General features: G+C 50.0%; 1 protein-coding gene across 11 annotated transcripts in view; it reads left to right on the top strand.

Moving 5' to 3' along the window:
* Apbb2 (amyloid beta precursor protein binding family B member 2) overlaps positions 1-16,254 on the top strand; it is a 350,172-nt gene that overhangs the window by 322,810 nt on the left and 11,108 nt on the right. For 5 of the 11 annotated variants that reach the window (XM_037209063.1, XM_028882253.2, XM_037209062.1 and 2 more), the window contains 3 exons: positions 13,207-13,321; positions 14,360-14,447; positions 15,812-15,895. In XM_037209063.1, coding sequence (XP_037064958.1) covers positions 13,207-13,321; positions 14,360-14,447; positions 15,812-15,895 — 287 coding nt within the window. Of the gene's footprint in view, positions 1-4,052; positions 4,059-13,206; positions 13,322-14,359; positions 14,448-15,811; positions 15,896-16,254 lie in introns of all 11 variants that reach the window. The other 6 variants (XM_037209060.1, XM_028882254.2, XM_028882250.2 and 3 more) reach the window with 3 other exon arrangements.

The following is a 16,254-nucleotide window of genomic DNA, read 5'->3' as shown; positions in this document are numbered from 1 at the left end:
CATCTTCGTTCACTGCCACGTGAGGAATGGTGACGCCGTGCCCAGGGGTTCCAGCGACCCCCAGCGATGAAGAGAAGCATCAAAAAGCATGTGTACAGGTTCCACAGTAGTGGGCAAGTGGGGAGTAGTAGAGGCCTTGCCTTGTGAGCTCAGGATGTGAGAAGCAGAGAATTGTGTTTTTGTGTGAGTAGAAAGTGGATCGGCTGTGGGAGCCCGTTCTCGGGTTCCTCGAGGAACCCAGCAGGTCCGAATAGAGGATGATCAGGACCTGAGTACAGGTGTCTGAGATGGTCTGCACTTGGCTGTGCTGGGGGAGGAGGTCTTTTGCTCCACCCCTTGGCGTCTCTATAAAAACTCTGGGGCAGAGACAGTCAGGGCCCGTTGGAATAGGTTCCAGGCCCTCTCAAGGCTATCCTTTATTTTCTATCTGTTTATCTCCGCAAGATTCTCGGCAATAAATCCTTCTATCTAATATTTCCTGCTGCTCGCACTCAAGAAAACTCTGGGGAGCTGTGGGGCTGGTGGGTAAACGCCCCACGATCGGCCAGGGCTCAGATGATGATGTGCCCTTTCAAAGAACTGTACTATACTGTGCGTTCTGGTGTGCCGTTTCTGGTGGTGTTTTCCAGGAATTTTGGGGAATGCCGATTGCACATGCCAAGTAGTTCTGTTGTTTCAGGCTTATGCTAAGGAAAACATTGCCAGTTTGCCTTGCATTTGTTTTTCCAAGGAGCTGCAGCAAGAGCATGCTGATCGGACAGCCCTGGTGAGCGACTTCAGTAGAACTGATCGGGCTTGGTTCTTCCCGCTGGTATCATATACACTAAGAAGGGAATAGGCTTGCGCCTGACTAAATTTAGCCTCCTCCACTCTCGGAATGGCTCATCTTGTGTAAAAGCCCAGCTCTGGGCTAATGGGTTTGTTATTGTTGTTGTTTCTCATCCAGCACTTACGCTATACTAGTGGTGGAGCAGCTGCCGCTGACTGTGACTCTTTGGGGTTTTTGAATGACGTTTCAGGGCTCCCCTGGAATCTCTATTTATGGCTGGTTTTTACTTCAACACTTAAAACAAGCCGTATCTCTTAGCCCCCAAGGAATGAACTCTATTCAGATATTTCCCAGTTCTTCCCGTAGCGGGAAACACAGTGGCTGCATGTCAGTGTAGTGTTGTTTGTTCAGATGAGTCCCTTGCAGTGAGTCTGATTGTAAATAGCCAAGGCTCTACACAAAAGAAACATCCTATTCTCAGTCTTTAGATTTACAGCCATTGGGCAAAGTTGTCATACACTAGACATAGGCATTTGTGAAAAGTAGGAAATTAAAAGCTGTTATTGTAAGTCAAGATTGAATCAAAGAATCATCGCTTTCTCTTTCTCAGAAAACACGTATCTTTTTGTTACTAAAAAGAAACGGACTGGGACATTCTAGGAGCCTTTTTCGTCTGAGGTGGGACATCTGAGACTCCAGAGGGTCATTGACTTACAGAGAGTTGTCTCTAAAGACTGGCTTTGAGTGGCCGGAGAGGTGACTCCACTGGCTGATCTTCCAGAGGACCCGGGTTCAATTCCCAGCATCCCCATGGCAGCTCACAGCTGTCTGTACCTCCAGTTCCAGGATATCCTTCACCTTCATAAAGACATACATGCAGGCAAAGCACCAAGGCACATAAAATTTAAATTAAAGTATAAAAAAAAATTTAATTAAAAAAAAGATTGGCTTTGATAGCAGAGCCAGGAGAGCGCAGAGGAGCCTTAACCAAAGGCAACTGTGTTATCCCAAGGAATGCCCAGAAAGTCTAAGAAACACCCCCTTCCTAGGTGAATGTCTTCCCATGAGAGACAGTCCTCCTCCTCGAATGCCACCCGTAGATATGAGGACAATATGGCTTTGACATCTGTCATCTCACTGGTTCCCAGTGTTGATTCAGCTGATCTGGCTAGCTAGGTAAATGTCCTCCCGCTCCCTTGCTGTCCCACATGTCCCTTCTGAAGCCGCATGCTCTATAGACGATGACCTTCTCCAGTGGAGAAAGGAGCATCCTTCAGTCAGGAGTATCCACATAGCTACATTCCCCTGCTGGAACCTCCAGACAAGTCCTGGAGGTCAAATGCTGCCCTCCCCAGCCTCACGGAGACCGGAACCCGGTACATGGCTTTGTGCTCACAGTTCCGAGATGCACGTCATGGCATCTTGGTTAAAAGCCATCTCATTTGGTCTCCTGAATGTCCTGAGCTAGAGTCTCTGTCCCCTCTTCACTGATGGGTGACCTAGGTCAGGAGTATGCTATCGAACACAGTGTGCCCAACGCATGGGAGAGCCTAGTAAATTGACGATAAGAAGGTTAAGTACCATTCTGGAAGACCCTGACTCTGTCTACCTCATTAGCCTGAAGAGCATCTCCAGGAAACTTGGGCTGCCTGATCCTCCAAGAACCCAGATCCCTTTGGCTCTAGTTTAAGCAGACTTATTCAGCCTGGTGGATGTAGCATCTGAGAGACAGACCAGGAGAGACTTGCAATCACAAACCCTGCGTTCGCCGTGGATGTGCCGTATGACCTAGCCAAGTTCTCAAACTCTTTGAACTCGTTTTTTCATATGTCCAAGAACACCGTAGTAATGACCTTGTCAGGTTGCTGGTAGGGCCCGCACTGACCACATGGGCCACATACCTCCGGCGCTCAAAGAAGGGTAGTTTTAGGGTGTGTCGCTGTAGTCATAAATGTTAGAGGTGTCACCTGTGCTGGCACTTCGCCTATGTTGACCACAGTGATTTCCCCTGAATATCGAGGTAGATATGAATGTTGTATCACAAAATTAATTCTTGCCTCTTGTATAATATTCAAACAAATACGTTGAATTAAATTCTCGGTAATCTTTCCCCCAAGGTGAGAGTTTGGATGCTGTGTTATTTCAGCCTTTTTACAGTGCCAATTTTTAGATGCACTCAAACCTTTTCACTTGAGACCTTGTAACTTCCACTTGGGTTTGGAGGCGCGCATCTCAGCCCCCCTGGGGGACTATGACACAGGTATTATTCTGAGGTGAGGTATAATGGCTCCCTCGACCTTTCCAGTTCATTGTCTGGTGTACTTGATTGCGTATTAACTATGATCCTGCAGGGCCCTGCTGGCCTGGGTGACAGTAGCCGCAGGGTCCCTGTGGATCCCTTAGCCATCTGGGGCTGTGCCTCCTCAACCTGTTGCTCTGTAGAACACCTATGTGTCACATAGAGGACTGCCTTTGGGCGCCTCTGCACTGCCTCTGACAGGATAGAAAGGGATAGAGGAGTCAGCGACATCTCCAGGGTCACCTGGCAACCCAGGGTAGCTCTGAGAATGGAACTCCAAACTTGCTGTCCCCAGCCCAGCCCACCCCCATCTGCTCCCAGCTCCCTTCTGCACCCCCCCCCCTTCTCTTCCCTGGCACTTCTCTGTACCCACACCCCTTCTTGGCACTGCTCTGTGCCCAGACCCTTGACGTTTTCCTCTCCCATCTCTTTCCTTTCCCACCTCTGCCCTCCACCTCCTGCTCTATGGCCCTCCCCATTTCCCTCCAAGGATGCCCTTTGGTTAAACCCCTGGTATCGGGACTGTAGCTTTTTTAGAATGTCCAGGTGCTGTGAAGCAGGTAAAGGCTACATCTGCCTCATTGTTGCTGTGTGTTTTGTTGTTTTTCTTTCTAAACTGTGAGAAGCCGGGGCGAGGGAAGGGGGAGGGGGATTGGAGAATGAAGCCAGTGTTTCCCGAGAACAGTCTCCTGTATTTGACTGTGGTATTATTTTAGGCTTGGTCACCTCCCCCGGGCTGCTCTGTTGCCTCTGTAAATTCAGCTGGCAACTCTTGGCATCATCATAACGTGGCTCGAAATACACTCCTCCGGGTGGTAGGGTTTGGCTAAAATAAGCTCAGGAAGGCTATTAATGGCTGCAAAGTTGGGAAACACAGGGGGGCGGGGGAGGGATGTGGATGCTGAGAGCTGCTGCTGTGGACTGGATGCCGCAAGGGTGCTAACCTGCTGTTTCTGCTCTCCCCTCATGCCTTCCTGGATTCAGAGAGAGGTAACCAGCGATTTTTTTCACTTCTCCCCCCCTTCCCTGGTGTCTCTTGTGTCTGGTGTAAAACTCACTGCTTCTCCCATGGCGTCACCATCCTCACGGCCTCCTCTGCCCCCCCGAAGGCAGACCTTTGTTCTGTTTAACCTTTGCTCACCATCATTTGCACCTGAGCCTGGAGTGGCCTCTGGGCCCCTAACCTCCTCCTGTGTTTGGTCCTGTGTGGGGAAGGTGATGGGCTAAGTGACTAGGAATAACAGCCGTCCCGTCCCACCGGGTCTCTCTCACTAATGGCTGCACCCATGACTCAGCATGCTGGGAAGTCAGTGTGACGGACATGTTTGGGTCGTCCCATGTCACCTCACACCTGTTTCTTGAAGAGTGGCAGTTCGTTCCTTTGTCGTGTTCTCTTGAGTTTCCTGGGTGGCTCGCCAGAAGTACAGTCCATTTCAGTATCAGCTATTAGCCACAGTGTGAGCAGGGCACCCTCACTTCCCCCTTTGAAGGATGTGTCCGTGGAGAGGACGTAACCATGAAATTCAAGATAACCTGTGTATCAGCTGTGGTTTTAAAATGCTCTGAATGTCAGCCTCCCAATCGACAGTCTGGAAGCTTGAAGCGCCATCATTCTCCAGTGCTGTGTGTCATTAACACATACACACACACACACACACACACACACACACACACACACACACACACCATTTTGGTAGAAGATAGGCATTTTGAGACGTTCCAGCCATAGTGAAGAGACCCGAGGATGAGTTCCTCTTTGCTTTGGGCTCACACCTGGCTACACTTCCGGTCTTGTGGCTAGTAACCATTTTTCTGTCCTGCCCATGATGAGCTCAGGGATTGGACAAGTGAGGCAACGTGGACCTGTCGGGTCATACTTAGCAGATATGACGAAGAGGATTTCTCCTTTTGGGCGGACACATCCTGGGCCTAAGAGTGAGCTGGAAGCGTTCTTACCTCTGTACATCATAAGTCCTACTGGAATCCGTGGTGGGGAGGTTTCCAGACATCTGCCAGCTCTTTCCTTCCCTGTGTGTCCAGGTCTCCTTACTCGGAGACAGCTGTGACAGATGTTCCAAATCCTAACAGGAAGACTGCGCTAGAGAATGTGAACCTTCTGTTCAAGCCCCCCTCGTTCGCTCGCGGCAGATGGTAGAATTCAGACATGCTGTTGACACAATCCACATCGCAGGGAAGTGCCTGGAGAGGACTTGGCTGTGCAGAATGTGTTCACCCCAGATCGCAGGTTGTCTGGCCGCCCCTTTTCAGAGTGCAAGTTTAGCATCCTCCTCGAAGAAGCAGGAGAGTAAAGTTTACCTAGATGGAACCCAAGCTTGGTGAGACCCCTGATACCCAGCTAATGTTGGGTAAAATGAGACAGAGAAACACCATCAGAGACAGCCACGCAGACAGGCCTTCTAGACTGGCCGTCTAGGGCAGTGAAATTCCTCAGGCCCCTTTCTCCCTCTTCCCTGTTCCTCCCAGCCTTAACACAAAACTTCGCAAGTATGAGCTCAAAATAAGAGCACACAGTCTTGGACATAGGATTCATTTTCCCCCCAGGTCCTGGAGGTGTTAGTAGATGTGTTTTAATATGTCCCGGCATCCCAGTCAGCACTCTGTGTCCTGGTGTGGGCTGACTTTTCCAAATTCCAAACTCCTGTGCTCAGCTCTGTGTGTGAAGGAAAGGGGTGAGAAAGCCTTCATCCGAAGGTGCTGGGAGTGTTTAGGCCCAAGTCCCCTGGTGGCCATCTCGTCCTGACTTGAGGCCTTGCCTCGGCCTCTCGGGAACCGCTTGCTGACCTGTAGCTTCCATAAAAAGGCAAGGCTGGGAGGAAGGGTGACTCTACATGGTATGGGAACTTTTCACGTCGTTCAGGCCACAGGGGCATTGAGTAAAGCATCCTTTGTGGAAAGGAACCTGTATTCCCAAGTGGGTCCTTCTTCCCTTTCTCCTCATTGATGATGGCGGCTGCCACTCACCAGATGTCTGTCATAGACCAGCCTTCACAAATTCTCTGCATGAAAACATCCATTCGGCCTGAACAAATACGAATTACGTGAAAGGTGTCATCTAGTCTGTGGAGCCTTGGTAAAAAAAATTCCAGTAGAACCAGGCGGTGGTGGCGCACGCCTTTAATCCCAGTACTTGGGAGGCAGAGGCAGGCAGATCTCTGTGAGTTCGAAGTCAGCCTGGTCTACAGAGCGAGTTCCAAGACAGCCAGGGTTACACAGAGAAACCCTGTCTCGAAAAAAACCAAAACAAAGAAGAAGGAAAAAAGAAAGAAAGGGAGGGAGGGATGGGGAGAGAGAGAGAGAGAGAGAGAGAGAGAGAGAGAGAGAGAGAGAGAGAGAGAGAGAGAGAGAGAAGGAGAAGGAGAAGGAGAAGGAGAAGAAATTCCAGTAGAGGAGATTTAATGAGACAGTAGCGGAAATGAGGCAGATGGAAAAAAGGAGGAGAGAGCTCACTGGCCATTACGGGGCCAGCAGTATAGCGGACGGGGTCATCACATCTGGGTGTCCCCAGAAAGTAAAACTAGTTCAGCCAGCAAACGTACAGGGAAGGGGGACTCCAGTTTCTCATTAAGAGACACAAACTATGTTTATGTGTATACATATATTTTTCCATCCAGTCACTGGAAGCCTTCCAACAAGACAGGCTGGTTCCAGAAGGAAATGAGATTCTCTATCTGGGTCCCACTCTCAGGGTCCCTGTAGCAGGGACAGTTGGCGTATAGAGCGGCTAAGAGGTCTTCAGACACCTCTTCAGTTCCTTGGGCAGAAAGAGAGGTCCATACGTAAATTCCAGATACCCTAAGAGAGTTGCCGGAGAGACAGAAAGCGTAGACTGAGACGCTGTTTTTGAGAGAGGCCATTGGAATAGAGAATTGTTTATTCGCTCGTTCCATAAAGCCGGAGCGAGCCCCAGTAGGGTGCTTGGAATGCCGTGGAGCAGAGAATAATGAAAGCAGTCTCTGGCTCTTCACTTTGCCATTAAGAAATTGGAGGCTGTCAAAGATGTCTCAGCACTGACGCTTTTCTCTCCGGCAGAACTTGAGGCTGGTCCTCTGGGGGAATAATTACTGGGGAGAATAGCGAAAGAACGCGAAGGGGAGAGCTTGAAGCACCCGGGTTCAGTCATCAAGCTGCTCGAGGGGCCCGAGTCTTGTCACTAGCGTCTGCTAGAATTTAAGGAGGAGACATGAGGTTACAGCTGTTAGCCTCCCACTGCCTGATGTATACAACAGAACTCCACCACCCCCGTGACGGCAAGAAACAAATGGAGTGGGGTCTCTGGGCAAGATGACCTGCCCCGCACCGGCTTTGACAAGGTGGCCCCTGGTCCAGCCTTGCACACGGTGTGAGCAGGAGCAAAGCGTTCCTCTCATCAGACAGAATGTCTGGGACAGTTAGATACGTAGAAGAATGTGTGATAAAACAGAAGCCTTGTTGTGACTGGGGTCTGGTGACCATTTAGACTAGTGGGGTGGTTTTATAGATGAGATGCTGTCCTCGGAAGATGCCCCGCCACCAGGGGGCAGCAGAGGAGCCAGGCTCTAGAGATAGGACACAGCTCTGGAAGCTAATACATTTGGACTCTGGGTGGCTCTTGAAACGTCCCTACTGTATACCAGCCGGCTACCTATCCCACAATGCCTGAGCCATAGGGACTGGCTAGCTGCGTAGCCCACAGAGTATCCAAGCTGCTGTAGACCAACTGGGATGTAACACCCGATAGGCACATGGCCCCTGGTAGTCTCCTCCTGAGTTCCTCAGCCTAGCACTGAGATGTCATTTGCCCAACTTCCAAGGGTCCTCTGACCGTGGAGGATATGTACAATATGGTTTCTTTATTCCCTCGGAATGCAGGAAAATCACTGGGAAACATGGAAGAATCCCTAGGTAGAATCGTGAAGGCATCACTGTCAGGGGCAGTAAAAGTTTAGACCGAGCTAGTTAGACATGGGAGTTCATTTCTTGTCCGCTTTCATAAGTAACTGATACGTCCAAAGAGAGAAGCGGTTTTTTTCTTTTTAAAGTAAGGGATCAATTTTTGTTTTAACCAGGATCTCAAATTCCCTTCTCTGGTTCAGGGTCCAGGAGGCCAAGGTACCTGCCAGGCTCCTCTTCACCCAGACAGTCTAGTTTGTCTCCTACTGCTCAGTCACTCAGGCCTGGGAGTGACTTCTCCCAGCCTCCCCTTGGGCCTCCTTCCCTTTATTACTCTTCCTCACGTCCCTTTCAAGGCTCCTGCCTCGAGCGTTATATGCCTTTCCTCGACTCCCTTGACTGCCTTGTTTTGTTTCCGCATTCTCCACACTCCTCTCTCTGACTTCAGCTCCTTCTCCAGTCTCTGTCTCCCTGACAGACCTCACAGACCTCAAGGACCAAGTATCTATGTTGGGCCTCCCCACCATTGCCCTTAAAACACCTCAGTGCCCACCCTCAGAACAAAGTCTTTGAAGCACATACCACATGTGGCGAGGCCCATGTAAGAATGCAAGACTTGGATGCCTCCAAGTCAAGCCTAGACACACAGCGGGGACGGTGTTGTGCAGAGGGATCGTAGAGTCCTGGGACAGCATCTGGACAGCCACACCGCCACTCTGGCCTCTGCGGTATGCAGAGGCTAACCCGGGGCTCTTCCAGGCTCCTGGGGATACTCACTCACCTTTAGTCTCGGAGGTCAGTTGAGCCGCCTTCTCCTCCTTGACCCTGGAGAGGCTCTAAGGAGCAGCTCACATACCTCTGCCCAGTGTGAAGTCTGCCAGCGGGCCTCCCAGCTGGCACCTTGTCTGTCTGTGTTTGCATCTTTGATGCGCCATGGCAACAGCACAGAAGGAAACTGTGGGAGTGAACTGGCTATTCCAAAAAAAATATATATATATAAATTCTGAATGCCATCCTACAATTTGGGGCAAGTCCTAGGGCAGCTGTATAGCTTCCTGTTGCTACTATAACAAATGACCACGAGCTTAAGCAGCCTAAAGCAACAGGTCTACTTTTTTGGAGGGCTAGAGGTCAGAGGTCTACAGTGAGGCTTTCCAAGATAACGCCGCTGTGTTTCTTGTAGAAATTTCAGCCGGGCGGTGGTGGCGCACGCCTTTAATCCCAGCACTAGGGGGGCAGAGGCAAGTGGATCTCTGTGAGTTTGAGGCCAGCCTCATCTACTGAGCGAGGATCCAGGAAAGGCACAAAGCTACACAGAGAAATCCTGTCTCAGGAAAAAAAAAAAATTTCAGAAGATGTCTGCCCTTTCCCTCACAGCCCTGTTCCTGTCCTTTCATTTCTGAGGCAGGCGTTGCCTCTTTTCCCTCGGAATTTCCCTGAGCCAGTCCGACAATCTAGAGAAAAAGCCCCATGTCCGATCCTTAAGTTGGTCCATCTGCAAAGACACTTTTCACAGAGTCCATGAATTAGGACAAGAACGTCCTTGGGGAACAAGGGAAGCCATTAGTGTTGTGCTGCGGCCGCCTTTTCCAGAAGGAGGTGCTGAAAACACAGCTTCTAGTACACCAGTGAAGAGGTGTTTGGACTTACTGCTGACCGAAGAGATGCTTGTCTGAGAGACAAGCCTCGCCACCCGTGCAGACCTCCATGTCGGGGACTAGCAGCTATCTTAGGGTTATTTGAAATATGTCGTGGAATAAAGTTAGAGACACGCAGCCCTCTTGACGCTACAGAAAGGCGCTGAGGAGGCCGATGAAGCCTCCTAAGGGTCAGTGAAGGGTCTCACACACTGCTGTCACTTCGCAGATGTCTGCCTATCTGTTACCTACCTAAGAAGAACTAGAAAGAGAGAGGCTGCTCGAAATTTGTGAAAAGCCCTCCTCCCCCCACCCCCCCAAGCCCAAGGCTGCACACTTTCTCCTTCGGGAAGATGTAGGTTCCAGACAGTTGCCCTGAGGCATTCATCACCTTCCCCTGAGCCAAAAGAAAACGAAGATTAATAATAATAATGACTTTTTTAAATGATGCCCCTGAGGTTGCACATGGAAGAAAGGACAGCACAAAGCTGGTGCTTGGTAGGACAGATCCAGAGGTTCACGGTCCAGGTGTGTCCCATCCTCTCTGCCAGGAGCCTTGGGAATGTGTGCTTCCTGCTAACCATCCACCAGGCAGGGAGAGGAGGCTGGGTCTTGGAAGCTTCCATCAGAAGCAAAGCAACATGGAAGTAAATGTTTCCACACATAAAGATGGGGTTAATATCCAGGCCTGGGGTCCCTCAGGTCCAGTATTCTTCTCCAAGATGCTTAGGTCTGGGAGGATTTCTGCATTTGGAATGTTTGCACCTATATGATGAGATGAGGCCCACAACTCAATGTGACAATTATTTCTTGTTCACGTAAGTCATAGGCAATTTTAACACCATTTTGATAATTTCATTAAAAGTAGAAGAAAAAGTTTCATGGTATGAAATTTTCTACTGGTGGTGCCCTGTCAGCACCCAGAAAGTTTTGGCTTGAGGATTTTGGAGTTAGGGCTATTAGCTAAGTTATACCAGGAATGTACTTAAGCTTCTTTGCCTGAACCCAGTACCCTTCTCCCTGTTCCTTCCTGTCCCTTAGAAAGGACAGATATGAAGAGGAACTGTCCATTTCTACAAGAGAGGGTACAGCAAGCAGAATTTGCATGCTGACAACATTTAAACAAGCAAGGCCTTGTGGGCCAGAGGGCAGGCAGACCTCGGGTGGGCTGTGCTGGGTAGGTAGGTGAGCTCTGGACAGTGCAGGGGGATGGTGGATGGGTACCAAATGAGGGAAGACACCACAACACGCAGTTGTGAAGACCCTCTTCTTGAGTAGAGAGAGGGAGAGACCTTGACAGAGGGGATGGTGCTTAGAAGATGTTACAGACATTTTACAACCCTTAAAATCCAGACAAGGGGGTTTTCACTTTCTGTGAGTGACCCACGGGAATCTGGGGAGATTTGCCCTCAGAAGTACAGCAGCCAGACCTGGGCGTTTGAAGGGGAAGAGTTGTAAGACTCTGTGCCTTACTATCTGAACCAGCTGGAGAATGAAGGGAGCTTGGGGAGGAAGCCAAGAACGGGGCTTCCCTTGAGCGGTCTCCAGAAGTGAACTGTTGCCTTTTTTAGGTCATGTGTTTCCTTGGTGGCACGTGAGACGGGGATGGGAAGGCCTTGGGAACACAGTGTGGAGAAAGACTGTGCTCACCTCTCCAAGTCCGCCCCGCCCCCAAACCTAACTCATCTCTCGGTGCCATGGTATCCATCCACACCCCCAGGTGTGACGCCACTATTGCTTACAGGCCCTAGGGACACGGGGAGCCAGCGTGTGCTTCGGTCCATAGATGTTACTAATTCCTGTTGCGGCCTGGCCCAGGATAGGCATAGGGAATAAGATATAAATCATCTTCCTGGAGCTTCGTGGACTTCCAGGATGCCCACCGGAGAGTATGGTGTATACAGGGAACCTGAGCCCAGCAGTGGCAATGGAGTAGAGACAGGAAGCAAAGGCAAGCGTAAAAAAAAAAAAAAAAAAAAAAAAAACGTGCTAAAACGCTGAGCACTGCTCAGGCTAGAGGGGGAGCAAGGGATTCAGGAGATGTCCAGGTGGTGAGATCGGCCAAAACATTGGGATCGGTACAGGGCTGTGGCCGGCAGGCTAGGGGACATTTCATTCCAGCAACTGAGATAGTCAATGAAGGGGCAGGAGGCAGTTAGGACAGATACTGAGGGCAGGTGAGGGCAGGCTGAGGGTAGAAGCCGTGAGGTAGCAGACAGGGATGCCCTAGCCTGGAGACCATGTTTAGGACCAACTCCAGGGCTTTCCAGGACTCGTAGGCAAGGAGGTGGGTTTCTCTTCCCAATCCTTCGAGATCACCAAGTTTCCCCCATCCCAGTACCACACTTCTGGCTAGTCCTTCATGTGGTCCTCTATGCAGTTCTGCCAGCTCCTAGATAAAGAGAAGTAATTTAACTTTCGTGGTAGCTCACACCTCATCCTAGCCCTTGGGGAGGTGGAGACAAGAGAATTGCTGTAATTTTGTGGCCAGCCTGGGTCACATTGTGAGGCCATCTCTCAAAAGTCCACAGATAAGGGCTGTGGAAGGTGGCCCAGCAGTTAAGAGTGTGTACTGCTCCTGCAGAGGACCCGAGTTTGGTTCCCAGCACCCACCCCACAGCTCCAGATGCATCTCCAGCTGCAGGGAGATCGGATGCCTCTGGCCTCGGGGCACCTGCACACAATGTTTGCATTCCCACACACATACATAGAATTAAAAAATAGATGGTATCTTTAAAACTGAAAAAAAAAAAAAACAGGAAGACAAGTAATATAAAAATAAATTCAATCAATGTGTGAGGTAGTTCATGCTATGATTTCAGCACTTGAGAGGTTAGGAAAAAAGATTGGCATTCCAGGCCAGCCTCAGCTACACAGTGAGACCTTTCACTTCCTCTTTGGAGAACCACTGTCTCCATTAATAGCAGCAAGAAACTTAATTGTGTGGTATGGTAAAGCCAAGTAATGTCATCGTGGGTATCGGTAACACAGAGAGAGCAATCAGCGTAGGCCTCTTGCTCTCGCTAACAGCTGTGTAACATAGGAGACCAGCATTGTCCCCAGAGCCACAGTGTGGGTGTTTTAGCAGAGTCACATGCCTTTGGTAATAGTCCAGTCCACAGGATATGTGCGTTCCAGTGTTCTCTGGTTGCCCATCAACTTTCCCAGGCAGCTGTGGGGCTGGCCCGTCCTCAGTGCACAGGTCCACACATCACAGCCCATTGTTCCTCTTCTGCTGTCTGCCATTATTATCATTCTGCAATTCATATTCTTCCCATTCCCACCATGTTCATCGTCTCATTGTCTTATTTGTTTCTGCTCTAGACAGACGCTTTCTGCCGAATTCAGTGTTCACTGGGTGTTCCCCATCCCTAAGTTCAGGAGCTGGGTTTAAAAGACGCTCCTGTGTTGCCTAGCAACAGGTCCCTAACAGCCATGAACCCTGCTTCTGCTGTCTGTAGCTGTTGATGTTTGGGTTTTTGTTTTTAATCTGCATCCACAGTTCACCACCACTGACATGCTGGCTGTGAGCTCAGTTAATATTCATAACTAGAGCACACGTGGGCGAAAGTCTCCTTTGCCTAATAGCCTGGTAAATTTCCTTTGCACAGGGATTTTGCTTATGTCGCAAGAGACAAGGACACGAGGCTTCTGAAATGTCACGTGTTTCGATGTGACACACCAGCAAAAGCCATTGCCACCAGTCTCCACGAAATCTGTTCCAAGGTAAGGTGGGTCGGGGCGCAGGGTCTGACCTCCCTGTTTCCTCTCCCCGCCTGAGCAGACAGAGGCAAGCAGAAGGGCAGGAGAGCTGCCTGTGGAATCAAACTCAGGAAGAAGCAGGCAGGGTGGTGTTCAGCCCGTATCATTAATGTGTCGTGGACCTTCGACATCCAGGGCATATCGATAACAGTCCCATCGGGGTCACCCACTCACATCCTCGGATGTGGGTCCCTCACAAGATGGTGGAGTATTTGCGTGTAACCTATGCTTATCCTCCTGTGAATGTCAAGTTACGTACACCCAGAGAGATGACGTTCATCACCTTGCGATGGGCATCTTGGGCTGGGACTGAAAGTGTGAGTTACTCCCAGGGCCACCGTGACTGGGCTTACACCACTGTGTAACTCCCCGGTAGGGAACAAGAACATGCAGCGTGATGCCCGCACACAGTGACCATTAGTGTCCCTCACAGAAGACTCAGAGAATAGCCATGATGGCAGCTGCCATTCCTGAGCCCTCTGGACTCCTTTAATTTCCGCTTCTTCCACACAATGGCGCCGTGACATACATACTCCCGTCTGTATTCAGTGAAGGCGATGGGATATGGAAGAGCAGCTTCCTGAGCCAAGGCCACAGCTCGTAAGGGCAGTGGCGGGATCGGAACCATGCACTCTGTCCCCAGAGCCCTGGAGTATCTAAGAGTTGACATGGGTCAGCTCCTGAGCACAGGGGGTGGAAGGTCCAGGTGTCCCCAGAGTGTGCATGCTGGATTGATCCACAGAGGTGAGAACCAGGAGCTGGAAGAAGTCACTTCCAAGCACTTAAGAGAACCGTTACCCTGAGGAAGTCTTCACCCGTCATCCCCAGCAGGGAAAAGTGAAATCACACGTAATTCAAGGAGACTGACAGGGTAAGAGAGGCAGAAGATGAACGCTAGTTTAAATCCCAGCAGGCTCAGCCCAGACACTTGACCGGCAGGGCTGGCTGGTGACGTGGGGTCTGTAACTGTGAACCCAAGCTGCCCTTTCATTTGATGTCTAGATTATGGCTGAACGGAAGAATGCCAAAGCTTTGGCCTGCAGCTCCCTACAGGAGAGGACCAACATGAGTCTCGACGTCCCTCTGCAAGGTACGTCTGCAGCGGCTCCTCCTCCAGCTCCTCCTCCGAGGCTCTAGCCAGACAGGCAAGACTGAAGGGTTGCAGGGGTTTGCTGGTGTTTCAGGTCTCCTTTAAAAGCACACTCACGGGCTGGAGAGATCGCAGCAGCTACCCTTACAGAAATACCCAGGTTCGATTCCCAGTACCCCCAGGGCTGCTCACCACCATGTGTAACTCCGTTTCTAGGGCATCCATTGTTCTCTTCTGGCTTCTGCCGCCACTGCATGTATGTGCCACACATATATGCAAACTAGCAAAACATTTCATGCATAGAAAATAAAAATAGGCCTTAAAATTTGGCATGGTGGCCCCCAACCTAGAATCCAATCTCTAGAATTCGGGATGTAGAAGCAGTAGGACCATGAGCCAGCCTGGGTGCTGCATGGTGAGACCTTGCCTGGGTGGTGGAGCGGGAAAGGAACATGTGCTCCAGGCCCTGCAGAGGACAGAGTTGCTTTTGTCCATAGTATTGAACACAGAGGGCCGTTGTTTTTTGTTTCTGTTGAACAAATTAAAGAATATTGTCAGCAGAGTTCTTTCGCTTTGTTTTGTTTTAAAGATTTATTTATTTATTATGTATAGTGTTCTGTCTGCATGTATGCCTGCAGGCCAGAAGAGGGCGCCAGATCTCATTACAGATGGTTGAGAGCCACCATGTGGTTGCTGGGAATTGAACTCAGGACCTCTGGAAGAGCAGCCAGTGCTCTTAATCGCTGAGCCATCCTTCCAGCCCCCTTGTTTTGTTTTTTAATCTCATGTATAGCCCTGGGGTAAGGACTCCCTAGTTTAAAAGATTTATTTATTTTTATTATGTATACAGAAGAGGGCACCACCAGATTTCATTACAGATGGTTATGAGCCACCATGTGGGTGCTGGGAATTGAACTCAGGACCTTTGGAAGAGCAGTCAGTATTCTTAACCTCTGAGCCATCTCTCCAGCCCAGGACTCCCTAGTTTAAAGGTATATAGCTTGTTAGTTGGGGAGACTACGTTATTTCTCCTGTGCCTTTGATCATATAGACTCTCTGATTAAACTTTCTTTGGGCACCAGCCACACCTCACAACTAGGGCATGAAAAGCTGTTTCTTAGCACACGAAAGACTTATCTGGTTTTTGCCTTCCAAAGCATTTCACCTTGAAAGAGAGATGAGGAGGGGTTAGACTGACCAAGCCCCTACGTCTAGAGTCGAGAAATGCGGTCCTTGTAGAATGTCTGGGAACAGGATGTTCTGGGATGGGCGGCCACCTGGGCCTGCAGATGCCAGATGCACAACTGGGTTTTCCCTGTCTCCCAGAACTACTGAGAAACACACTGCTTTTCTTTTTCCTGTAGTAGATTTTCCAACACCAAAGACAGAGCTGGTGCAGAAGTTCCACGTGCAGTACCTGGGCATGTTACCTGTAGACAGACCTGTCGGTAGGTAAAACTTTGCAAGACTTCCAAAGCTCACAGGAGCCATTGGCTCTCCCATGAGGGTGAGGGTCTCTGTGCCACTCCTCATCTGACTTGAATCACACCTGTGTGGTGACGCCAGCCTGGACACATAATCATCCCGATCACGTGGGCAATAGAGGGCAAGCTGACCTTGACTTGATGTGTGATCCCAGCATGCAGAGAAATGCTCTAAAGAGACAGGGGTGGATTTTCTGTTTTCCCAACATTCCAGAGAAGAGCAACCCAGGACTGCAGAGGTCTCTGGCATCTAGCTTTGAGGCCAGGCTCCTGCCTCCGTTCTTACCCACTGGGGACAGGAAGGGAAGACTGATGGAGTCCCC

The sequence above is a fragment of the Peromyscus leucopus genome, chromosome 10 (genome assembly GCF_004664715.2).
Source record: "Peromyscus leucopus breed LL Stock chromosome 10, UCI_PerLeu_2.1, whole genome shotgun sequence".
Classification (NCBI taxonomy): domain Eukaryota; kingdom Metazoa; phylum Chordata; class Mammalia; order Rodentia; family Cricetidae; genus Peromyscus; species Peromyscus leucopus.
The sequence above is the reverse complement of the archived record's forward strand: the minus strand, read 5'-3'. Positions and strand labels throughout refer to the sequence as shown.